At 48.5% G+C, this 25,042-nt stretch overlaps 1 protein-coding gene across 1 annotated transcript; it reads left to right on the top strand.

The window, feature by feature from the left end:
- Positions 1-11,303: 11,303 nt before the first annotated feature.
- Positions 11,304-24,430, top strand: BATF3 (basic leucine zipper ATF-like transcription factor 3). Its single transcript, XM_040263131.1, has 3 exons — positions 11,304-11,536; positions 14,174-14,278; positions 23,765-24,430. The coding sequence occupies exons 1-3, from the start codon at positions 11,459-11,461 to the stop codon at positions 23,948-23,950; spliced, it is 369 nt and encodes a 122-aa protein (XP_040119065.1). The 5' UTR covers positions 11,304-11,458; the 3' UTR covers positions 23,951-24,430.
- The last annotated feature ends 612 nt before the right edge of the window (positions 24,431-25,042 follow it).

The following is a 25,042-nucleotide window of genomic DNA, read 5'->3' as shown; positions in this document are numbered from 1 at the left end:
TCGGTGCTCAGCTTTCTTCAAAGTCCAACTCTCACATCCATACATGACCACTGGAAAAACCATAGCCTTGACTAGACGGACCTTAGTCAGCAAAGTAATGTCTCTGCTTTTGAACATGCTATCTAGGTTGGTCATAACTTTTCTTCCAAGGAGTAAGCGTTTTTTTAATTTCATGGCTTCAGTCACCATGTGCAGTGATTTTGGAGCCCCCCAAAATAAAGTCTGACACTGTTTCCACTGTTTCCCCATCTGTTTGCCATGAAGTGATGGGACCAGATGCCATGATCTTCGTTTTCTGAATGTTGAGCTTTAAGCCAACTTTTTCACTCTCCTCTTTCACTTTCATCAAGAGGCTTTTTAGTTCCTCTTCACTTTCTGCCATAAGGGTGGTGTCATCTGCATATCTGAGGTTATTTGATATTTCTCCTGGCAATCTTGATTCCAGCTTGTGCTTCTTCCAGCCCAGCATTTCTCATGATGTACTCTGCATATAAGTTAAATACTAGTATTTCACAACCTGTTAAAACATTATTCTACTAGATGTCTTTCTGTGGGAAACAGAAGTGGAAGGGGAAAAAAAAAAGAAAAATCAGTTACTTAATTTTTCTGTGACTTATGCTAACATGATGCTTCTGAAAGTCATTAAGCACACTCACATCTGCCTTGATGGTCTGTGCTGGACCTTCTTTGGGGGCAACTCTTCTAATCCAAATGCTAGACGCCCCAGTGCAAATGTTCTTTATGTATTAATCAATTAAAGACTTAGTAAGTACATGCTCTGCCTGAGTTTGAATGCTAACTCTGCCATTTTTTTCTTGGTAATCTGGGCAAATTTCTTAAGCTCTCTGTGCCTCAATGCCCTCATTTCTAGTGCTGGTTATTCCTGCAATGAGGCACTGAGGGGGTTCAGGAAACATTGCTTTTGCCTTCATGGAGCTTTTAATCTAGTAGGAAAAGACAGTAGGGCACTAATATATGAATAAGAATATTCACTGGAAGGACTGATGCTGAAGTTGATGCTCCAATACTTTGGACACCTGATGTGAAGAGCCGACTCATTGGAAAAGACCCTGATGCTGGGAAAGGTTGAAGGAGAGAAGGGGACAACAAAGGATGAGATGGTTAGATAGCATCACTGACTCAATGGACATGAATTTGAGCAAACTCCGGGAGATAGTGAAGGACAGGGAAGTCTGGTGTGGTCGCAAAGAGTCAGACTTGACTTAGCAACTAAACAACAACAACAAGACCTGGAAAGACACGTCAAACTGCTGGGGGAACTGGAGGCAATGATCACTTTTCATTTATCGATACTAGTTGAATCCCTTCTTTTTAAAAAGAGAGTTCATTCGTGTATTTCTTTTGTAAATGAATATTTTTTTAAAAGCTTCCTAAAGAAGTTGAGTACTGGAGAGAAAAGGGATGTGTAGTTAATTCTTGGTTTTTTGGCTGTGCTGGGTCTTTGCTGCTGCTCGCTCACTGTCTCTAGTTTGGCAAGTGGGGGCTGCTCTTCACTGCTGGATGTGGGCTTCTCATTGCAGTGCTTTCTCTTGTTGCAGAGCACAGGGCTTTAGAGACAGTGAGCTCAGTAGTTAGGGCCCTTCGGCATGTGGAATTGTCCTGGACCAGGAATCACACCATGTCCCCTGCATTGGCTGGTGGGTTCTTAACCACTGGACCACCTGGGAAGTCCTGTAGTTAATTCTGATCGTTAAGGAAAGTCTTCATGGAGGAAGACATGATTCAGCTACTTTTGGAAAAAGGAGTAGATGTCCATCAGGTCAGCTGATTTAGGGGCGGGAAGGGGATGTGTATGGAAAAAGAAAAAGGGGAGCAGAAGGACAGGAGCCGAGAGTGCACACATCTCGGTGTGGCCTGGAAGACCCCACGCATGCAACTGCATGCGCATGAAGGGCTGAGGTGGGTCGAGGGGGCAGAGAAGGTTGGAGAGGTGGTGAGAGCCCTATGAGGCCAAGTGGGATTTCTGCGCTTCATCCTGGTGACAAAAGGAGCCAAGGATCTGCCCTGATTGGTCGGGTGGAAGATGTGGAAGATGTCCAGTGATTTCTGCTGGGCGGCTGGGCAGCTATTGGCACCAGCCTGTGGGCCAGGACACAGAGAGAAGCATGCTTGGGTGGATGATAGACTTAGTGTGGATCTTGTGAGGCTGAGGTGTCTGTGGGATATCCCAAGAGAGAGGCCCAGGAGGGAGGTCTTGGTGCAGAAAGATAAACTGGAAATGAATGAGAATGAGAGGAGCTGGGCCAGGGATGGAGGGTGGAGCTCAGGGCAGCCATGACCAGAGGCGGCCAGAGCTGCAGAGATGAGAGAGACAGACAAAGGCAGATGAATACACAGAGAGACAGAACAAGGATATAAACCCAGTCAATTAAATTCTTCAGCCACTATTCCAGAACCTTCTTTGACACCTGGGCCAAACACTAGCATCCCACCACGAGTAACTTCTTTTCTTTTCCTTTCTCCTTCCCCCGATCCTGTTTTCTCCTTTGGCCTCTTTCTTTTTTCCTCTTTGCTTCGGCAGGGCCAATTCTACTTGCAGAAACAAGAAGATAACAAGCTAACATAATTAGATTAAGGATTCTCCCCAAATCTCTTCCCAACTTTTAGGACCATAGAGCCTAAAATTTCACCATGTGGTATTTGTCCTCTGTGTAAATGCATCTTCAGTACTTTTTCATTTTATTAATAAAATGCAAGTATCTTTAATAGAGGTAATATGAACCCTCAGGTTTGACTTGCTGTCTTTGTCTTTCTGGTCTGAGAGCTAAGGGAGAGAAAAACCTGAAGGGTGGGAAGATTGGGTGAAGAAAATGTGGTGATGGGTTTTGAATCAGGCTGCAGAGCATTGGCCTGTAGCCTGCATAGCCTGCCCCTCGAGGAATCCTGGGCACCAGGGAGGCAGTTCTGAGGAGTGGATATAGAAGGAGCAACAGAAGGAAAGTTGCTAAAAACAACCCTTTTTGTTGTTCTTCAACTGAGTCACCTGTTTGTATCAGGTGGCCAAAGTATTAGAGCTTCAGCTTCAGCATCAGTCCTTCCGATGAATATTCAGGACTGATTTCCTTTAGGATGGACTGGCTTTATCTCCTGCAGTCCAAGGGACACTCAAGAGTCTTCTCCAGACTCTTTCCAGAGTTGGAAAGCATCAATTCTTCAGTGCTCAGCCTTCCTTATGGATCAACTCTCACATCCGTACATGACTACTGGAAAAACCATAGCTTGGACTCTATGGACCTTTGTTGGCAAAGTGATGTCTCTGCTTTTTAACAAGCTGTCAGTTTTGTCACAGCTTTTCTTCCAAAGAGCAAGCGTCTTTTAGTTTCATGGCTGCAGTCCCTGTCCACAGTGATTTTAGAGCCCAAGAAGATAAAATCTGTCACTGTTTCCACTTTTTCTCCTTCTATTTGCCATGAAGTCATGGGACCAGATGCCATGACCGTAGTTGTTTGAATGTTGACTTTTAAGCCCACTCTTTTGCTCTCCTCTTTCACCCTCATCAAGAGACTCTTTAGTTCCTCTTCACTTTCTGTCATTAGAGTGGTATCATCTGCATATCTGAGATTATTGATATTTCTCCTGGATATCTTGATTTCAGCTTGTAATTCATCCAGCCTGGCATTTCTCACGATGTACTCTACATAGAAGTTAATAAGCAAAGTGACAATACACAGCCTTGACATACTCCTTTCCCAATTTTGAACCAGTCAGCTGTTCCATGTTTAGTTCTAGCCATTGCTTCCTGACCTGCATACAGGTTTCTCAAGAGGCAGGTCAGGTGGTCTGGTATTCCCATCTCTTTCAGAATCTTCCACAGTTTGTCATGATCCACACAGTCAGAGGCTTTAGCGTAGTCAATGAAGCAGAAGTAGATGTTTTTCTGGAATTCCCTTGCTTTTTGTGTGATCCAACAGATGTTGGTGATTTGATCTCTGGTTCCTCTGCCTATTCTAAATCCAGCTTGTACATCTGGAACTTCTCAGTTATCTAATTAACTAGTAGGATATTCATACACAGCTGGCAAGACTATCAAATGGCAAGGGCATCTTGTAATAGGAGTCAAAAACCTTGAAAATATGTTATTTCCTTTTGATTAGCAATTCTTTTCCTAGGAATTAAACTTGAAGGTCATAATCAGATAAATGCAAAAATATGTTTACACCATGATTGCTATAAGCTTTATTATATGCCCTCCGTAAATTCATATGTGAACCCCAGAGTGACTACAACTGGAGATAGGATCTTTATGAGGTAATAGTTTAAGTGAGGTGATAAGGCCCTGGTCCAATGGACTGTGGCCTTAAAAGAAGAGGAAGATAGAAACGGGTCTTTTCCTCTCTCTCTTCCTGCCATGTGAGGGCACAGTGAGAAGACAGCCTCTATAAGCCAAGAAGAATCTTTGCAGGAAACATAGCTGGCTAGCATCTTGATCTTGGACTTTTTGGCCTCTAGAATTGCGGGAAATACATTTTTGTTGCTCAAGCCGCCCAGACTGTGTTATTTTGTTATGGCAACCAGAGTTGACTAATACAATGATATTTATAACAATGTTGTTTATACATATGGAGAAATTGAAAACAACAGAGTAATTGATTTTTCTTTTTTTGCATACAGAAAGATTGAAAAGAGAGTAATAGAGGGGCTTCCCTGGTGGCTCAGATGGTAATGAATCCACCTGCAATGCAGGAGACCCCAGTTCGATTCCTGGGTCGGGAAGATCCACTGGAGAAGGGATAGGATACCCACTCCAGGATTCTTGGGCTTCCTCAGCTGGTAAAGAATCCACCTGCCATGTGGGAAACCCGGGTTTGATCCCTGGGTTGGGAAGATCCCCTGGAGATGGGAACAGCTACCCACTCCAGTATTCTGGCCTGGAGAATTCCATGAACTATTCCATGGGGTCACAAAGACCCAGACAAGACTGAGTGACTTCCACTTTCCCTTTTTTCAAGTGAAAAGGAAGGTTAGAGTATGACTTCATGTATACACATACATATGTATATCAATATAAACTTGCATGTAAACATGTGGAAAAGCAATATATGTGTATGTCAGTGTTCTCCAGAGAAACAGAACCAGTAGAATGTATTATACACATATATATACACCAGAAACCTCATCGTCTGTGAGGCTGTTTCTCCTTTTCATAAGACAATGCTTCTGTAATTTCACTTTCTATAGAGAGACCAGAAGGATAATTCTTTTTTTTTCCATATAAAGGACAAAAATTGGATTAAAAATATTTAGGTAATTTCTTTCAGCCTCTCAACAAATTACTGGTAATGACATAATTTTTTAGAATTGTTGTCAGATTTGAAAAAAACCTCTAAATTTTTCAATGTGTGAGTTGTAATATTTTAGGACATTTCACGTTTTATTTTCCAGTGATTCATCTTAAACATTCTTAGACCTGATGACCTTCATCAACCAATTTGTTACCAATGTCCTCATTGTACTGGTATAGTTTCCTTGTCAATGTCAATATTTCAGACAAGAGCAGCAGGAATTGTAAATGTTTTTCCATTGTGTTTATATAATGAACTCTACCTCATTGTGGGTCATCAGACAATCCAAGAGCTTATTCACTGATTCCATTTGACGCTGTATTTTCCTCTAAATGAATTACTGCTTCATTGTGAGCCGAAACGTGTTGTTATAATTTGCTTATTTTTGTCAAAAATTTTCTATTGATTTTAATTGCTTATTTTATCTTTTACATTTCCCTAATTTTATGTGTCTTGTTCTCTCAGTTCCTTTTGGGTTTTTTTGGCTTGAGGGATCTTCTTTCCTCAACCAGGGATCAAACCCAGGGCTCCTGCAGTAGACGCAGAGTCCTAACCCATTGGACCACTAGTGAATTTTCTCTCAGTTCTTTAATACATAAATGAGTTGATTTTCAAATTTTTTTATTTATTGTAATTAAAATATAGTTGATGTACAATATTGTGTGAGTTTTGATGTACAACAGTGATTTGCCACTTAAATATAATATAGAATGATTGTCGTAAGTCTAGTGACCATCTGATACCACACAAAGTTACTAGAGTATTATTGTATATGTTTCTCATGCTGTAAATTACCTCCCTATGACTTACCAACTTTATAATCGGAAGTTTGCACCTCTTATTCCCTTCACCTATTTCATCTAACTCCTTACCCTACACATAAATGAATTTGAAGAGAGAATGTTGTCCTCCTTATATGAAAAAATCGGAAGTCTGTACTCTCGTTTATTGAAAATGTTCCAGAACATATTTCCAAATAGCAGTTAAAGTGTCATAATCAAGCTGCATCAAATAAATCACTCCCATTAACAAAGAAAAAAAATTCCTTAGAGTACATTTATTATAGTATAAGCTGTATGGTCGATTGCTATTTTGACTAGAACAGTACACGTGTGACAATCTAAGACTTTTCAGAGATTAGCTTCTGGGGCTGTACATTTCAAACCTTGTTTCTCTTCCACCACTGACATCAGTGTGGCATCTGGCAGTGCAGGAATATTCACGTCTCAGTACAACCCACCTTGTCGGGTGAGTTAGTACAGAGGGCAGCAGGACTATTCCTGGGAGCCGTACAGGTAGCAGTAATAGGATTTGATAGAAGAGACTGCAAACCACAAGCCTGTATCCCAGTATATAACTATATCTCTGATTAAACCTTCCCCCAAATGCCCACAGCCACTTCAATACCACCAGACTTGATGGGACTCAGCGGAATTTGGGGGTGGAAAAGAGACAGTGGTCTGAACCATCTCTGGCTGAAATATCCCAGTTGTGCAAATTTTATTATGCCCTATCACCATATGAACACATTGTCAGGGCCCATTCTGGTCCAAGTGAGGGACCTTGAAGCTGATGCCCATTGACTTCCTGGCAAATTGGCCTCAGGCTCCTCCACTCTCAACAACTTCCAAACCCTCACCCCCACTCTCCTGGGTTGTTGCCATCAACTCTTTTCGTCTTCCTGACCATTTCAATCTGTTCTTAATGCAGTGGCCAACGTGATCCTGTAAAAACTGACAGTCAGATCAAGTCACACTTCTGCTCAATAGATTCCGATGTAATTTTTCACTTCCAAAGAAGCCTGTAGTCCAAGTGGCCCTGCGTGACCTGGCCCTTTGCCTTTCTGACCTCACCTCATGGTATCCAGCCCTTTCTCAGTCCACTACAGTTTCTGGAATGACCAGGCACAGTCCCATGAGGCTCTTGAACTTGCTGTTAATGCAGCCTGGACAACTCTTCCCATCTCCTTCGGAAAAACCTTGCTTGACCTACCCTCGTGCGTGCATGGGTGCGTGCTCGGGTGCGTGCTCAGTCACTCGGTTGTGTCTGACTCTGCGACCCCACAGACTGTGGCCGCCAGACTCCTCTGTCCATGTGATTTTCCCACTTGAGTGGGTTGCCATTTCCTCCTCCGGGGGATCTTCCTGACCCAGGGATCGAACCCACATCTCCTGTCTCCTGCATTGGCAGGCGGGTTCTTTACCGCTGAGCCACCTGGGAATCCTGACCTCCCTTCACCAGGCCCTATTTCTTGTCCCTGCTTTCTGTTTCTCCATAGGCTGTATCACCATCTAAATAGATGTTTTGCTCTCTGTCTCTCTCCCCACTCTAGAACTGAGCTCCACGAAGTATGGATCTTTGTTGAGTCCATGGTTGTGCCCATTTCCTGGAACATGACCGATTTCTGGTAAACACAGGGGTCTCTGCCTTTAACGGACCTTTCTCTAGCCCCACCAGCAGCCCACAGGACCACCTTCTGAGAAACAGCAGTGAAAGTAGTTACTGGAAGTCCAGTTTCCCTAAAAGAGAAGAGCAAAGGTGACACAGTGGCAGGATTTGAGCAATTTTGTTTTATAATGAAATGTTTTCTTGTGAAGTGATTCACCAGAGGATTTGATCACTGAGCTATAAATCTCTTGCACCTCCTCCCTTTGTCCCCAAAAATGCAATCCAGAGTCACTGTGGTAGTAATAGGAAATTGCCAAATCATATAATCTTCCCAGTTCAAAAGAAAAAATACAAATAAAGAGAAAAGGAGGAAGAAGCAAAGCAGACACTTGAAATGTCTGTTCTTGTTTATCTTTTCTTCCTTTTCATTCTTATTTCTCCTTCTGATTTCAAATAAAATGAACTAGAAAACAGCACAGAAAAGCAGCAAATACAGGCTGTCATTAGCACATCCCACTTGATCAGAGAGGTGTTGACATTCTGGTGTAACAAATGAGCTCAGGAGTAGGAGAGATAATATCACTTGTAAATATAAAACATTTTAAGTTGTTAATGTAATAAAACATTTTCCAAAATGTTTAAAAAAGACAAGTGAAAGTATTTATAATCCTACCACAATAGAAAAGCTAGAACTTTCATATATTCCCTTCTAATTTTTCTCATACGCATACACTTTTTCATTGTGGTAAAAAAGAAATACAACGTAAAATTTACCATCTTAGCCATTTTTAAGTGTACATACAGTAGTGTTATGCATATATTTTTATATACATGTTACTGTTATATCTTTTGTATCCTGATTTTTTTCCCAGTTTGCCTCATATCAAATAAATCGTCCATGTAGCAAATTTGTCTACATGCTTGTAATTTTAAAGATGCGTAACATTCTATCCCATGGTTAGAACATACTTTATTTAGCTGTTCACCTATAATGGGACATTTATGTTGTTTACAATTTTCACTTACAATATTATTATGAATTTTTAGTTCATATAGTATTTTTCTCTTTAATATTTTTGATGATCTTCTTGAATGATTTTCTAGAAGTTTCCTAGGAAAAGTAAGTCAAAAGTGATGTCTTGCATGATTCTTGAAAATTACAATAGAACTGCTTTCCAATGCTTTCTACCAATTTACAGTGATACTGCTGCAATATGAGAACACCAATTTCACCACACTTCCACAACTTTTTCTTTTGATATCAAATTAATATTTTCATTCAAATATTAAAAGTTTAAAAGTCATATTACTTTAACATGTATTTTTCCTATATCTATTTTCCTTGTTTTCTCTGTTGGAGAATGCCAGTTTGTGTCACTTGCTATTTACCTTTAGGAGGTTGTCTCAATATTTTTCTTATTCTTTTTCATGGGCTGTATATATAATAAAGATTTAACCCTGTCAGATTTACTGTGAATATTTTTCCCCTTCTACTGGTTTAAAATGTCTAGTTATACAGTCACCTGAGTCAATTTAACACTGTTCTACTGCTCAGATCTTGTCAATGTGGTTTTTCCTATCACCTTCATCTTAGAAAATTCTCTCCTCTTTGTCTTGTCCCCGGGGCTTTGATAAAGGATTTAATTCTGCTTTATCTTCCTGATCTTATTTTCTATCATTAGTTCATTCATTCCTTTTGATGTACATGTAGATCAAATTAATGTGTCCTGGAAGTTCTCACTAGTTAACCAGGACTCTTCCTTTTAAGATATTTGAGGAAAGCCCTGAGTAACTGAAACAGTAGGTCTATGCCTGTGTGAAGAGTTCTTGTGTACTGGGGATGGGTTCCAGGCTCTCTGGGGGAAGAGGAGGAAGGTAGAGCCCAAAGGACCTAGAATGTGATGTGGTTCAGCGAGACCAGAAAAGGAGCAATATCTAGAATGAAGTGTGGGAGTGCACCTAAACGTCCTTGCGTTTTCACCTTGCTCTTCTGTTAGAAACAACACTGGGGGATGAAAGTGTTTCTAAACATTAAAGACCACTTGACCCGGAGATTTCCCCGTCTTTACTGGAGTCTGTACCTGGATAGGAGGCAGAATAATAGCCCCAGGACCACCATGAGTTCTGCCGAGCGAAGAAAAGGATAAAAGGAGATGAGAAGAGAAATCCAGGCGGACGGAGAGAGGGCTCCGCCGCTGTGCAGCCTTAATCGTGGGGGCGCCCACCCTCTGTCCTCCCGCGGCCCGCGTGCACCTCCACCCTCCTCTCGGCTGGTCCAAGCCCCTACACACACAGACAAGAATCACCACTTGCTTCCCTGCCCTCTAGCTGGCTGCATCTCAAAACTTTTGCAAGGGTCTTAAACCTGGCGCGGAGAGCCACGTGCCCTAGACTGGGAGCCACAAATGTTCGCCCCGCTTCCCCCGACTCCTCACCACCCCCTACCCCACCTTCATCCCCACGGCTGCCCACGAGCCTGGAGCCTGAAAGCTTAAGCGACCACACTCGGAAGGCACGCCTGACCTCCTGATTCTGGTTCCCATCCGCCGGCCCAGGTTCGCGGTTATCTTTCCTTCCCGGTGCTCACAGTATGCAGACCACAAACCCATAACCACTTGTGTTTTTTTGCCTTTTTTTTTTTTCTTTGCTGGGATCACGTACAACATCGTTTGACTTTGCATCTTTTAACTTGCAGGCAGGTGGAGGGAGCAAGCCTCGGCCTCCGTCTGGCACGAAGTCCCGCATCTTAACTTTGTGGGCAGAGCATCCGCCACTTGAACCTTGGGAGAGAAAAAGCATCGGGTCCATTTCACGTTAGCGCGCAGGGTCCAGATCCCCGAACCTGTGTACCAGGGACGTCCCTCGTGCCAGCCAGGCTCCGGGGAAGCCCAGCCACTGTGAAATCTGCAGGACAATCTCTTCCTCGCCATCCTCCCCGAGGGAATTCACCCTCCGGGGCCGCCCCGCCTGGTTCCCTCCCACTGCCCCGCGGAACTGGCGAAAGAGGAGAGAGAAGGTGCTCTCCTCACAAAGGCTCCGGGGTGCCCCGTGGGTCTCAGGGTGCACAGGCCTGCGTCTCCCCGGGGGGGGGGGGCCCGGAAGGAGGGAGCGTGACCGATCGCAGCGCAGAGAAAGTCCCCCGAGACTGTGACCCCTGCGGGCGGGGGGAAAGGCGGGCGGATGCGCAGGAAGGTGCCGCGATGGGACCGGGAAAGAAAACACCCCCCGCCCCAAACCGCCCACTGGAGTTTCTCAGTCCGAGTTCTCTGAGAGCGGCCGAGAGACGCCCCCCAGGGCTGCGCGGCGCCTCCACGACCGCAACCTGTCCCAGCCTCGCTTCTGGTGAGGGGGCTTCGCCCTCCCTTCTGGGTTTCGGAGCCACCACGTGACTTCCACGAAGAAGGGGGGGGCCCAGCGGAAAGCGGCGGCAGGGGTGGGATCTGGGACCCCGGGGTGCAGCGAGAGGGCGGGGAGAGGAGGAACGGAGCGGGGGTGGGAGAAGGCGGGGCGGGGCGGACTCGGGACGGGAAGGACGGCGCGCTGGGACCGGGGGGTGGGGAAACCCGGGCGCCGCGCGGCGGAGCCGGGGGAGCGGGAAGCCCGGGGGGCGGGGCCGAGGCGGCCGCCCGCAGGTGCGGGGGCGCGGGGATGCGTGCGGCCCGAGGGAGCCGGTAGGCAGCGCCCCGCGTGCAGGGCGCGCCGGGCCGCGCGGCCGCTCGTCCGCGAGGCTGCGCGGCGGGCCGGGCCGAGCCGGAGCAGCGCCCGGCATGTCGCAAGGGCTCCCGGCTGCCGGCAGCGTCCTGCACAGGAGCGTCTCGGCGCCCGGGAACCAGGCGCGGCCACAGGTAGCGAGCTAGATAGAGGCTGAGGGGGGGGGGGGTGCCCGGGTTGCGGGGAGTGGTGGGCGCGCTACGAGGGGCGCGAGGAGGGGGGTGCTGGGGCTCCCGGCTGGGGACTGATGGGAGCAGGGGTAGAGGGCAGTGCGGGAGCCGGACGCGAGCGGCGTGGGGGCGCGCGGGGACTCCGCAGTGCGCCTCTGCCCGTCCGCCCCGAGCGCACTCCAGGTGCCCGGGGCGTCCGGGATGGTGACTGGGCTCCTGAACCTGAGAGGAGCAGAGGTCAGAGGGCGCCGACGTCTGGTAGGGCTGGGCACTGTTCACGCTGCCCGGCACGTGGGGTCTGGGCCGCCCTGGGTGTCGCCATCCTTTCGCCGCCGCTGGCTGCCGCCCCATCGCCAGAGCGCGTGGTCCTTCCCCGCCGCGCCGAGCTGGGGCCAAGGTGTGGAGGGGAAATTCCGCTCCGAGGGGCGGCTCGTGCCCAGGCAATCTCAGCGTGTACTCTCCTCCGGCGGCCTCCCGAATGGCCCAGGGACGCGAGGTGGCGGCCCGAGGTGGGCAGACTCCAACCTCAGGGCGGGTGGAGAGCCCTCGGCGGGCGCCGGCTCCTCTGCGCTGTCCACCACCGTGTTTACAGCCGCGTACTCGGGGAAACACACAAGGTTGCCGGCAGGGACGGCAGACCGAGAACTTCTCACTCAACTACGTTAGGACCGAGTCTTTTCAGGGTTATGTCCTGCTTCTCAGTTAGGTGCCTGCCGCAGAATGTCATCGGGTGACGCTAGAGAGTCACACAGCTGAGTCTGGGCCTCAGCGTTGCCACACACAGGCTGAGTAGCCTTGGGCAATCTGCTTCACCTCTCTGAGCCTCAGTTTCTCCACGTGTAAAAATCAATATAACTTGTGATTTTTATGAGGACTAATACAGATATGGTTAGTAATATATGAATATGTCAACATTTTGCTGCTCTCTTTCCGCCTTGATTAAATATTTCTACCGGTTGTCAGGTCCGACCATGTGGTAGGTGCTAACTCCAGTTAGGACTGTCCACTTTTACAGGACAGGATGCATGCTCCTCCCTTGTGCCTTATGAATCTCCAGTGAGGACCAGAGAGGCATGATTTGGTGCTGAGCGCTATAAGGGACTCAACAGAAAATAGCAGTCTTAACAGACGTTACTGAAGACACACCATGTGGCGCTTTGGGATAAAATCTAGTTTTATGCAGCTCCAAGCGCTGGGCTGTTACGATGATCATGGCAGAGATTACTGACCACTTGTTCAGGACATGCGTCTCTAGTGCCCAGGACAGTGCCTGGCACATGGCAGGTACTCAGTTAATACTCACTGAAAGAATGAATGAATCACACTTACAGCAAAATGAGAACATCGAAAAATCAGAGAGTATAAGTCATTTACCCAAGGCCATATTGCTAGTAACAGACAAAACCAAGAACCTTTATTTCTAAAGCTAAAGTTCTGTTTGTCAGACTCCCTGTTGTAAAGACTACATCTTAACATCTTGTGTCTGGTCCCTTAAACACCGTCTTCAGGCCACTTCTCTATGTCACGTTCTTTCTTCTTTTCCTTTCATAGCTTTATTTTCTTGCATATACTGAAAATTCTCTACTCACTGTAACTTGAGATATGTATCTTTCTTATTTGGAATATTAGATCGGATAAAATGATATCTGAAAACCTCTTATTTCATGTTATCAATATTTGCTTTCCACTAAACTGAGTAGCTTTCCTGTGTTTGTATCCCGCTGAATTCTTGATCTCTAAACTCTTTAAAGGTAGTATTTCCATAGAATCTTCTCACAGGTCTCTGGGAAGCAAATGCTATACCCTCCTCTGTTTTCTGTAACTGGAGGAAGTGTTTTTACCAGTGTAGCTGCATTTTTCTGCCTGCCTTTTCGGAATAACTCTTGAAGGACTTGACTAAGTTTGGTTAAATGAGCTTTCAAGACACATCCTCAGTTTGCTTTAGGATTCAAATTGCTCTGACCTGTGAAACAAAATGTCAGTCAAGCACTGTTCAAAGGGATGAGCTGCCTGTGGTCTTTAGGACCACTTGGTGTGTTGGGAGAGTTGTGTGGTTACACTCAGTAATCAGCATAGTTGTGATTTGCACACAATGTCAAAAGTACCTGTTTGTGTGTGGTGGCGGCAGGCCTGGCCCACGGCAAGTCCCAGATAGCAGCCGCCTTCTGCCTTTCCCGTCCTCAGATGCACACCAACACCACACCTCTTCCAGGCACACGCCCCAGGAGGGGGGTGGGGGAAAGGTTTGAGAACTTGGTTTGGAGTCCAGCAGACGTGAGTTCCACTTCCCGTTCGGCCCCCTACTAGCTGTGATACCTGGAGCAAGTTCCTCAACCTCTTGGAGTTTCTTATTCCTCATCTTTTAGATGGCAGTCCCACCACACAGGTCTCGGGGGCGGCGGGGGCGGGGGAGCAGCTAAACCAGCCATAGCTCATGCGTAGTGCTCCCTCGACGCGGGGCCACTGGTTCCCCCGCTGATGGAGCAGCAACTGTGACTGCAACGAACATGGTGATCCCGAGCAGGGCTGGATGAAGGGAGCGGGCAGAGGAGGGGCGGCGAGGGGCCTCAGCATCCCACCTGACCACGCCCTTTCCCCCAGAGCCCTGAGGATGACGACAGGAAGGTCCGGAGGAGGGAGAAAAACCGAGTTGCTGCTCAGAGAAGTCGGAAGAAGCAGACTCAGAAGGCTGACAAACTCCACGAGGTGAGCGGGTGTTTGGGGCTAAGACACAAGAGGGCCACAGGGGAGAGAGGTCCTCCGCCCCCACGCCCTGGTCATCATCACTTCGGCCCCGGGCACATCTAATCCCGCTGCCTCCCTCCAGCCCAGCATTCGAGTCTTCCCTCTCCAGTGTCTTCATTGCTCCCTCACTGGTTATATCTCACAGTTCTCTTTTAATTTTAAAGCAAGGAAACTTCCTTTTGATCCTGACTCCCTTTCAACCTAGTGCCCCGTTTCCTTTCTTTCCCTCCTTTATTTACCTGTTTTTTTTTTTTTAAATTATTGAATTTATTTGGCAGACAGGATCTATTTTCATGGCATATGGGATCTAGTTCCCTGACCAGGGGTGGAACCTGGGCCCCCTGCATTGCGAGCACGGGCCACCCGACCACCAGGGAAGTCCCTCCCTGCTACTTAAAAAGAGACCTGCTGTCCCGATGTCCCCAGTTCCCATTTATTTCCCAGGTCACTGTGATATCCTTTCTGCTCCCCAAACACATACATACACACAGACACAGACACAGACACAGACACAGACACACACACACACACACACAGAGACATGCAAATTTCCTACAGAAACGGCTCCGCTGAGTCTGCTAGTGTCCTGACACTGCCCAGTCCAGGGACCTCATTCTAGTCCCCTGATCCTTGACCTTGCTGAGACCTCTGACACCGCTAACCCTCAGCTTCTTGGAACATTCTTTCATGGTCTTTAGCGTCTTTATTTTTATAACTTAAAAGAGTGTTTATTTGTATTTATTCCTTTGGCTGTGCCAGGTCTCAGTCGCAGCGCTCAGGTTTTTCAGTCTTCATTGCCGCATGCAGGATCTTAGTGTTGCAGCATGTGGAATCTAGTTCCCTGACCAGGGATTGAACCCGGGACCCCTGCATTGGAAGTGTGCAGTCTGAGCCAGTGGGACCACCAGGGAAGTCCCCCCACAAGGTCTTTAGCTTCCTATTTCTCCTGACCCTCTTAACCACTTTTTTCTGTTTCTTTGTTCACCTTTCTACTTGTCTGTTTTCTCAAATGTTGGTGCTGACCATGCTTTCAGACTCTACCCTTTTGTCCTCTCACCTGGGAGATTTAATCTGTTGATCTGTCGGCTCCCAGCATCGCTCACCCTCAGGTAGGCAGTGATCACTGCAACAAGACCTCTGTCCTGGCCCTAACCCCACATCTCTAGTGTCTGCTTCGAGGCCTCCAAATGGGTCCCTGCAGGCTCCTTGGTGGCAGCCTGGCCATAATAGTGGGATTGTTCATCCCGAGACTTCCTCTTCTCAGCTGTCTTCAAACTGTAATATGAAGCTAATGAACCGTCGACCCATCACCCCAATCAGGGACCTGAGGGTGATGCTAGACCCTTTCCTTCCCTGAGATCCCTGTGTATTATCCCATATAATCTCGCAGCCAGGACACAGGAACCACTCCATGTCAGGAAGTGATGTAGAAGGCATCCCAGGATCTGTCCAAGGAATCGATGGCAGCTCTGTGCTCATCTTCACGCAGGATTGATGTGATCATTAAGGGTTTTGGTTCCACACTCTCCTGCCAGTCTTTCTGGCCGTAGATTGTCTCAGCACGGCCAGTCTAAGGGTGTTGACAGCATTGGAGCCTGTGGGCTTTTATGAGTGGGAAATGACTGTCTCTAAAAACCCCTTCACAGTGAGCAGAGAACATATTTAGAATGCACAGCCTCCAGGGAGAGGAGACCCACTGCTGTAAATTCACGGAGGGCCATACATTATAAATGCTAGATTCTTTCTTGAAAGTAGGAAGTCTGCATTGTAGAAAGAGATTAGGACCTTCAGACCAGGGTCAGGGAAAGCCTGTCCCAGACTGGATTGTTCTTTAAAATTCCTCAGAAGAATTGGGATGTCCTTTGCCTCCTTTCTTCCCTCCTCTTGCTCCTGAAGCAAGCCTGGTTCTAGCTTCCTGTTACCAAACAACCCCCAGAGGGGATTTGTTGCTCAGTCAGTGCACAGCCCTATGTTCAGAGCACATGTGCCAGCCTGACAGCTGGGCCCTTCCTCTCGAAGAGCTTCTAGTTGGAGATGAGTATATTAATATCAAAACACACCAGAGGATACTCGGTTTTAAGACCTCTGTGATTATGTGTGCAGAGGTGACTAAATGACTTGGATAAGATCTTTCGTGGAACCAGGTCAAGTAGATTCATTCAACAGAGATATATTTTTAAATTTTTATTTTTATCTATTTTTTTGGATACACCAGATCTTAGTTGCAGCACTTGGAATCTTCGATCTTCATTGCAGGATGCCAACTCTTAATTGCAGCATGCTGGATCTAGTTCCCTGACCAAGGAGGGAACCCGGGCCCCCTGTATTGAGAGCACGGAGCCTTAGCCACTGGACCCCCAGGAAAATCCCTCAACAAATATTAATTAAGAACCACTGCCAGCAAGGCACTACCACTGGGTCACAAGGAGAGGAATCAGATCTCATTCCTGTCCTGGGGAGGTATAAGAGTCTTAAAGTGAAACTGAAGTGAAAGTTGCTCAGTCGTGTGCGACTCTTCGCAACCCCGTGGACTATAGAGTCCATGGAATTCTCCAGGCCAGAATAGTGGAGTGGGTAGCCTTTCCCTTCTCTAGGGGATCTTCCCAACCCAGGGATCAAACCCAGGTCTCCTGCATTGCAGGTGGATTCTTTACCAGCAGAGTTAGAGGATTTTTATTAATTGTATTGATTAGTTCAGAAAGCCTGGAGCTTATTCTGTGTACCATGGAAGGTAACATGAATACTTTACTACAGCTTCAAAAAAAGAGATGGGTCTCTCTCAATTTCTGTCACTGTGGGATTTGATAACCAAACGAACTTGACGTCTGGGAAACTTAAGGGTGGTTTGTCACATTTTCTCCTGCCTAATCCCTCCTAGAACAGTGGGTGGAGGACCCTTCATAGCGTTCTTAGCTTGTTCTGCTATCCATAGACATAACCATGCCAGCTGCCCTTTCCAGAAACGGGGCTGATTGCTCTGAAACCCAGGGCCTCCACAGAAGACCACGGCCTCCCCTCTTTTTCTGGGGAGCTGCCAGGATGGATCAGGATCACACACCACGGCCAATTTTGTTGGGAAACACAATGTCAAGGAGGCCAGGACAGTGGTTCCATCCGTACCACACGGAGCCCTTTACTGCCACTAGCTACACTCAAGTGTCATGGGTTGCTGGTGGCGGTAGCCACTTGGGTGACTAGCTTTCAAACTTTGAAAAACATCTGCGCATTGAGAGTGAGATGTCTGGTTCAGACGTGTGGTGATGAATAATTTGTGTTCCAGTGGGTTGCGGGCAGGGGACCCTGCACACCGCTGTGGGTCACAGCTGAAAGCCCCGCGGGCTCCCTGGGGCTCCCAGGCCACGTCTAGGTTGGGAAAAGTAAGAGGTGATTGGAAACCTCCTCCTCAGACTCGGAATGCGGCCAGCGCGTTGGGAGATATCGAGGGGCCAAGAAACCCACCGCCTGACAGCCACAGCTGCCCTGCGATGCCCTGAGGAAGTCCCTCTCCTCTGAGGAGAGGAGCCCACCCTCCTAAGAGTAAAGTAAAGTGGGTTTTTTTTGGGCTATGCCAAAAACCCCTGCAACTTGTGGGATTTTAAATGCCTGGGCCAGGACTCAAACCCACACTGCTCTGCAGTGGAAGCGTAGAGTCTTAGCCAGGAGACCGCCAGGGAAGTCCCCTTGAGTAAAGCCTCTATCCCATGAATTTAGAGCAGGATGTGTTTAAAAATTCCCACCGTCCTCTCCTGCCCCCTCAGTTCTTGAGCCTCTCTTCCCTCCAACATCCAGAAAGGTCTCCTCTAGTCCCAGCTGTTACAAGCCTCTCAGGCGCCCTCCTCCTTCCCCAGCTCTCCAGCCCCAAAGATGGGGGAGCTGTCCTATCAGGGCAGGACCCCCCCAACCCACGCCCCACTGAGGGCAGGTTGGGAGGGGCGCCTGGGCAGGCAGAGCCAGGGAGAGGCCAGGCTCAGTCTTCGGGGTTGTCTGAGTTCCCCCGCGGGCGGGTGTTTCTGGAAGCCACACTGTGGTGACAAGAAGCGGTTCCTAGCATATATCTGTGTGCCTCACTGTTCACTGTGGCTTTTCAAGTCACCCAGTCAAAGCACTTAGCCCTTCTCTTGGGGATTTTGAGCCCGTATTCATCTCTGAACACTAGGCACACGACCTGGGTCCACATTTGACGGTCCAGGTCTCTTAAGGCCAGTTGCGAGTGTGTCAGAAGTGGGTCACACTGGTTCCAGCCAGGCACCCGGCGATGTAAGACTGAGAAAGGATTTTCAGCCAGAAAGGAAGGCAGCAGTGCCATCCTCGGGAGCCCTGAATGTCACAAGCTGACAACTGTCTTGGGCAATATGATTGTGGTGTGTGCCGCCCTGGTGTTTTCAGATATTGCATATTCTAAGAGAATGCTTCATGTCAGTCCTCAGCGGGTTTAGAAAGTAATGATGACACTAATTTGTACCGCCCTGGGCTGGTGACACAATTTTTCTGCTGGGAAGCGTATGAGCTTAAGGCTTGGGAAGAGACTTATTGTAAAATCCTGAGTTCGAGTAGTCCTTTCCTGCTGGTAACCACCATGGGGGAAATTTGGGCCCAGGCACTGCCAAGCAAAAGCAGAATTGCTATCATTGCGTGAGAGCTGCGGCTGATGTTGTGGTCAGGGATCAGGTCCCAAGTGTGTATGACCTCGGAAGAGTCGCTGGACCTCCGAGCCTCGGTTGCCTCGCTTGTGAAAGGGGGTCTGTGTCCTCCTGGTGGCCTTTCCCTTCCCCTCATTCCCTTCCCGCCTTAGTTATCATCTCTGGCCCCTGGTTCCCACATACCAGTCTTTGCATCAAAGGCATCTTAGACTCCAAATCTCTCCCCACCCAGACAGCACTGCAGTCCTCAATCAGCCTCTCTTAGGTGCTCAGACCAGGGTTTCTCAAGCACAGTACTACTGACATTTGGGGTCAGCTATTTCCTCATTGGGGGGGATGTCCTGTGTATCCTAGGACATTGAGCAGCCTCTGTGCTCAACTCTCTACCCCCTGGAGGCAGTGGTGCCCCTTGCAGCTGTCACCACCCAGGCTGTCTCCAGCCGCTCCCAATGTCCCCTGGGGACTGCCAAGATTGCCCCAGTTGGGCATCACTGCCTGAGACAGTTTAATTTCCGAGGCAGAACTTGGATTTGCAGTGATTTCGCCACCTCCCATTCTCGTCTCTGCTCTGCGGCTGTGTCCTGCAAATACCCAGAGAAGGCAGCCTGGTGACCTCAAACCCTCCCAGGGCAGGAGACTCGAGAGTCAGCAAGATCAGAGCTAGACTGATTATCTCTTTGGCAATAACAAAGGGTCTAACGGTCTTGGCTTGTCTTATACACATATTAAGTCCAGGTAATTTTCCCCAGGCTGAAGAGGGTCTTCCTTATTCCCCTCTGTACCCACTCAGTGTTCTTACCTCCTCTTCCTCCTCTTCCCCACTCCCCTTTTTTATTTCTGTGAAACTGGTCTTGCATGAAGAAGATTTTGATTTCTTCTCTTTTTATTCCCTCAGCTCGGTAAAAAGCCCCCTCTGCAGATTTATGAATAAAACTTAAATCCCAGAAGAGAAAGTCCCCAGGGAGAAGGCAGCCAGGGGACCTGCTGGGCGCCCGCTCTGTGGCCTTTCTGAGCGGAGGTTTGGGGCAAGCAGAGGAGTTAGGCAGCGTGGCCCCTGTGGCTTCCAGAGGGAAAGCTCAGACACTCACAAGCATCTTGCTACACAGTTCAGTAACTACACAAAGGCATTTGGAATATTCTGCCACAGGGAGTCTGTTCTTTGGAATCCAGTTAAAATCTTAGCTCACTGTGCTGTCCTTAGTTGTTCAGTCATGTCCGACTCTTTGCGACCCCATGGACTGTAGCTCACCAAGCTTCTCTGTCCATGAGGACTCTTCAGGCAAGAATACTGGAGCAGGTTACCATGCCCTCCTCTAGGGGATCTTCCCCACCCAGGATCAAACCCAGGTCTCCTGCATTGCAGGTGGATTCTTTACCATCTGAGCCACCAGGGATGGGACCATTCAAACGTGTTCTCCATTTTACTTGGAGTGAAGAGCATTTCCAGTTGCAGGATGGAGTGTGTGTGTGTGTGTGTGTGTGCGCGCACGCGTGCACACATGCGCGCACATGCTTGCACACATGCATCTGCAAGCTACCCAGAGCTATAGTCTCTCTGAGCCCTCTGCTGTGGGCAGGCTCCCCGTGGTGCCTAGGCCCCCATGCCCTCCTCCCATCCAGACCCTTCCAGCCCACGGAGGGCCTCTTGCTGTATTAGGAGACTGACTTCTGACTTCAGGACTAGAGCTGGTCAGAGGCCAGGCAGGGGTGGTAGGTCTGGGGGAGAGCGGCAGGCAGATGTGGCCAGCCCCCCGGGGGAGCCAAAGTGATCCCCAGACAGCCTGCGGGCACGTGGGTAAGGCCTGCTGCCATGGAGAGTATTCCAGGCCACCCTGAGAGCCTGCCTTGGAAAGGCAGGGGGCAGAGGGATAGCTTCAGTGGCCTCTGCATGGAACCCCTCTGGGCCCTTGTTCTGAGTGGGAGGAAGGTGACTAGAAGAGGGTGGCAGGGAGGAAAGAAGGTAAGAGGAGACCGAGGGCGAGAGTTGAGGAGTCAGTGATGTTGAGGAGTCATAGATGTTGGCACTGGGGCCGGTCAGAAGGGTTGTAGGAGAAGGTAGCGGAGGCCCCTGGTTGCTATACATTTCTAATCTTTGGGGAGAGACTTTATTTACTATAAGTAAGATTGAACTATGATACAAGACTGAAGAGAACAAATAATGAGAGATGTGGTTTCATTAGGTGCTGTAATCAGGGAAGCCTTCCTGGAGGTGGTGGACTTGAGCTGGGCCCACATTTGAAAAAAGGAAGATAGCTCGGTAGAGGAGAATAGCTTTAGCAAAGAGGGAGAGCTGAGAATTTGCATGTGCCTTCATGCTTGTAAGAAGATCAGACTTTTTCCGTAATATTTCTTAAACATTACTGGTAAGATAGTAAGGTGGGGTCCCCAGCTCAGAAAATGCATGGTACGACAAAGCCTAATCATATGAATCAACCTAGAAATGGTTGAAAACAGCTTTTCAACAAGATGCAAATGAGACTGTTAGCCTTAAGAAGGTCAGGCTCTGCAAGTGGCCGAGTATTATAGGACTTACTAACGAGTTGGATGAAGAAAAAGTCTTGCTTCATCGAATGAGGGGAAAACTTAGAGCTGTGTAGTTTCACCAGTCCAGGAGCTGACATAATCAATATTCAGAATGATTTTGCTGAGCTGGAAGGTGCCCAAGAAACAGGGTGAAATTCAGTAGAAGTGGATGTAGAGCCCACCCTGAAGCCAAAATATTAAAAAATGGTCGTTCAAGCAAGGACGGAGATGCAGCGGACGCAGGCAAATCCTGTACTTTTCTGCAAGCTCAGGGAGACTCTCTCGAGCCAGCTGGCTTTGAACGTGGGTCCCACCCAGAGCAGACTACCTCTAGACAGTTGCCCTCCGCATGGCCGGGCCCTCCCCAGATTCATGCACTGTGTTAGGGGAAGTTTGCTCAGAGCCCCTGGCAAATGGATCGTACATCGGGAATGGCCTCCAGGAGGGCAGAGGAAGCAGAAGTCCTACAACCCAAGGAGCCCAGAGGACCTGAGGCAGTTGGGCTCATAGAACACCTAAGGGGAAGTGGTATGGGGCCATCTCCTCACATTTCAAGAACTGTGATGTTGAGAAAGTATCACACATACTCTGTGTGGTTCCATAGGTGGAACCAAGCCCAGTAGGTGGGTGTGAAGGGGCGAAGGATTTTAGATCAGTACAAAGTGGAGCTGTCTAACAGAGCGGCTCAGAAACGTTGGCAGGAAGTGTCCTAGGAAGAAGGAGAGAGTCGGATGTTGGAGATGGGATTACACAGGGAAGGTTTCTACACTGGGTGGGTTGGGCTAAGGGCTCTCTGATTCCACCCTCCTCCCCCGCCCCCCACCAGCCCCCAGTTCTAAGCCTCTGTAAACTCTTATACAGTGGAAACTTATTAGGTGAGTATTGAAACAAAGCCAAAGCAAGAGGTATTTTGCACTCATTTACTCAGCATTCAACAAACATGCGTTCTGCTCCAGACACTTTTCCTGGTGCTGGGGCTAAAAGAGTGAACCCAGCAGAGACCTTCAGAAGTAGATCAGCAGCTAGAGGGCAGGGGTGGCTGACTGCAGAGGGAGATTGAAGGAGGAAACAGACGGAACAGGCTCCGTCTTGAAAGCAGGACTCCATCTTGGGCCAGACTGTGGACTTTGAGCTAGATGCCCAGGATCTATGGAAATGACATACCAACTGGAAAACCAGGCCCCCGGAAGGAAGAGCCCCAGGGCTTGTACCTAGACTCTCCATTGTCTGAAAGAATACCTTAATTATCTGTGTAACTGAATAGAGTCATACACTCTATTATACTTATTGGGGTATGACCACAGGCCTATTGATAATTGTCCACTGTTAACTTCCTAGGGTCGCAAAGAGTCGGACACGACTGAGCGACTGAACTGAACTGAACTGAACTGAACTTCCTAGGGTTAAGGCATATGAATCACAGGTTAACTCTATCTTTCTTTTCCTTTGTTCAGACTAGTTTCTGGGAATTTGGGGAGGTGGATTTGGGCACGAACACTTAAGGTATATAAGGTTTTCCCAAAAACTAATCGGGGTCCTTGGCTAAGAGGAGACTCTGCCTTGGGTGCGCCAGTGTAATAAACTCCCCTCCACTATCTGCATTATCCTTCTGAGTGAATTTGTGGCCCAGAACGCATGGCTACAGCAAGATCAGGGAACTTACAGATGGATAGAGACGTTCTGCATCTCAATTAAACCAGTTGTTTATGCTTGTCAAAACTCATTAAACTAAACACGTAAAATCGGTGCGTTTTATTTTATATGAATTATACCTCAGTAAGGGCTTCCCTGCTGGCTCAGCAGTGAGAGTTTACCTCAGTGCAGGAGACACAGGAGACGGCGGTTTGATCCCTGGTTCTGGAAGATGCCCTGGGGAGGGCATGGCACCCTACTCCAGTATTCTAGTCTGGAGAGTCCCATGGACAGAGGAGCCTGGTGGGCTACAGTCCATGGGGTTGCAAAGAGTCGGACACGGCTGAGCGAGTAAGCACGCACACACACACACACACACACACACACACACACACACACACCCCTCAATAAAGATGATTCAAAAAAAACAAAGCCCTCATGGAACTAGCGCTCATAGAACCTTTCAGCCCGGGGGGAGGAGAGAGACGTAGAGCAGATGAACAGACACATCCGAGGGGTGGAGGCAGGCACCGTTAAGGAGAAGCTGCCAGGGAAGGAGGTGAGCGCTCTGTGGCCCACGGTTACATCTGCGGGAGGATGGAGGAGGGGCACGGGTTTCAGGGCCAATTTTGCGCCTTTCCTGTCTTCTCAGGAGTATGAGTGCTTGGAGCAAGAAAACACAGTGCTTCGGAGAGAGATCGGCAAGCTGACGGAGGAGCTGAAGCACCTGAGCGAGGCGCTGAAGGAGCACGAGAAGGTGTGCCCACTGCTGCTGTGCCCCCTGAACTTTGTGCCCTTGCCGCGGCCGGACCCTGTGGCCGGCTGCCTGCCCCGGTGAAGCCCAGAGACGGCCCTCCTTGGCTCAGCGAGGAGCCCGACGAGTTGGTGTCTTTCACCCCCCCTGGAGGAGGCTTCTCTCCACACCCGGGCGCCTGGGTCACCTCTTTGGAGCTCCAGGCTCGGTCCTCGGTGGCCCAGGCTCAGCGTGACGCTCCCCCTCCCCTCAGGAGCCTGACTCAGAACCTCCCGCAGGAGCCTGACTCAGAGCCTCCAGCGGAGCCAGGCCGGAGTCGCTGTGCTTCCGCTTTGGCAGCTAGTACCTTCCCTTGCAGAATCATTTCCCCTAGCATATGCATAATAAAGTCATTGTCGGGACTTCCTTGGTGGTCCAGTGGCTAAGACTCCCAGCTCCCAATGCCCCTGGTTCCATCCCTGGTCAGAGAACTAGATCCCACATGCCACAACGAAAGATCCTGCATGATGCAGCTAAGACCCAGCTTGGCCAAATAAATAAATAAAAATATTTTTTAAAAAGGCATTGTCTTCTTTCCTTCTGGCCAAGTTCTTGGAATTTAGAGACGCAATACCTTTCCTCTTTTTGAAGAGGTCACCTCCTGTTCCCTCAGGTGGTTTTGCAGCTCCTGGGTCTGATTTCCCCTCCTGGTCATCAGCCCCAAGGACATATCCAAGCTAGATGGGGAGGCATCTGGCGGGGATGGGACTCCCTGCCCTCCCCCAGCAGGGTGGCACAGAGGTGTGCTGGGCCTGACTCCTGTTTGTCATATGCTCTGTGTGGCCCTCCACCCTGGTCAACTTCCCCACCCAGGCTAGATTGCCAAGGAAGATTTTCTATTCCAGGCTGATTTTCTCCTGAGTCTGTGCACTGTACACTGAGTGTTTTCTCTGTACACTCGTTGGTCACATCCCATTCCGTTAGTACTCACAGGATCAGACAACAAGTTTCCTTTTATAGAAGTCTGAGTCACTATTGAATGGAAGAGTTGTTCAGTTGCTAAGTCATGTACTACTATTTGTGACCCCATGGACTGCAGTACACTAGGCTTCCCTGTCTTTCATTGTCTCCAGGAGTTTGCTCAAACTCAGGTCTGTTGAGTTGGTGATGCCATCCAACCATCTCATCCTCTGTCGC

Source organism: Oryx dammah, unplaced genomic scaffold (assembly GCF_014754425.2).
Source record: "Oryx dammah isolate SB20612 unplaced genomic scaffold, SCBI_Odam_1.1 HiC_scaffold_21, whole genome shotgun sequence".
In the NCBI taxonomy this organism is placed as follows: domain Eukaryota; kingdom Metazoa; phylum Chordata; class Mammalia; order Artiodactyla; family Bovidae; genus Oryx; species Oryx dammah.
Note: the sequence above shows the minus strand (reverse complement) of the source record. Positions and strands in the feature narration are given on the sequence as shown.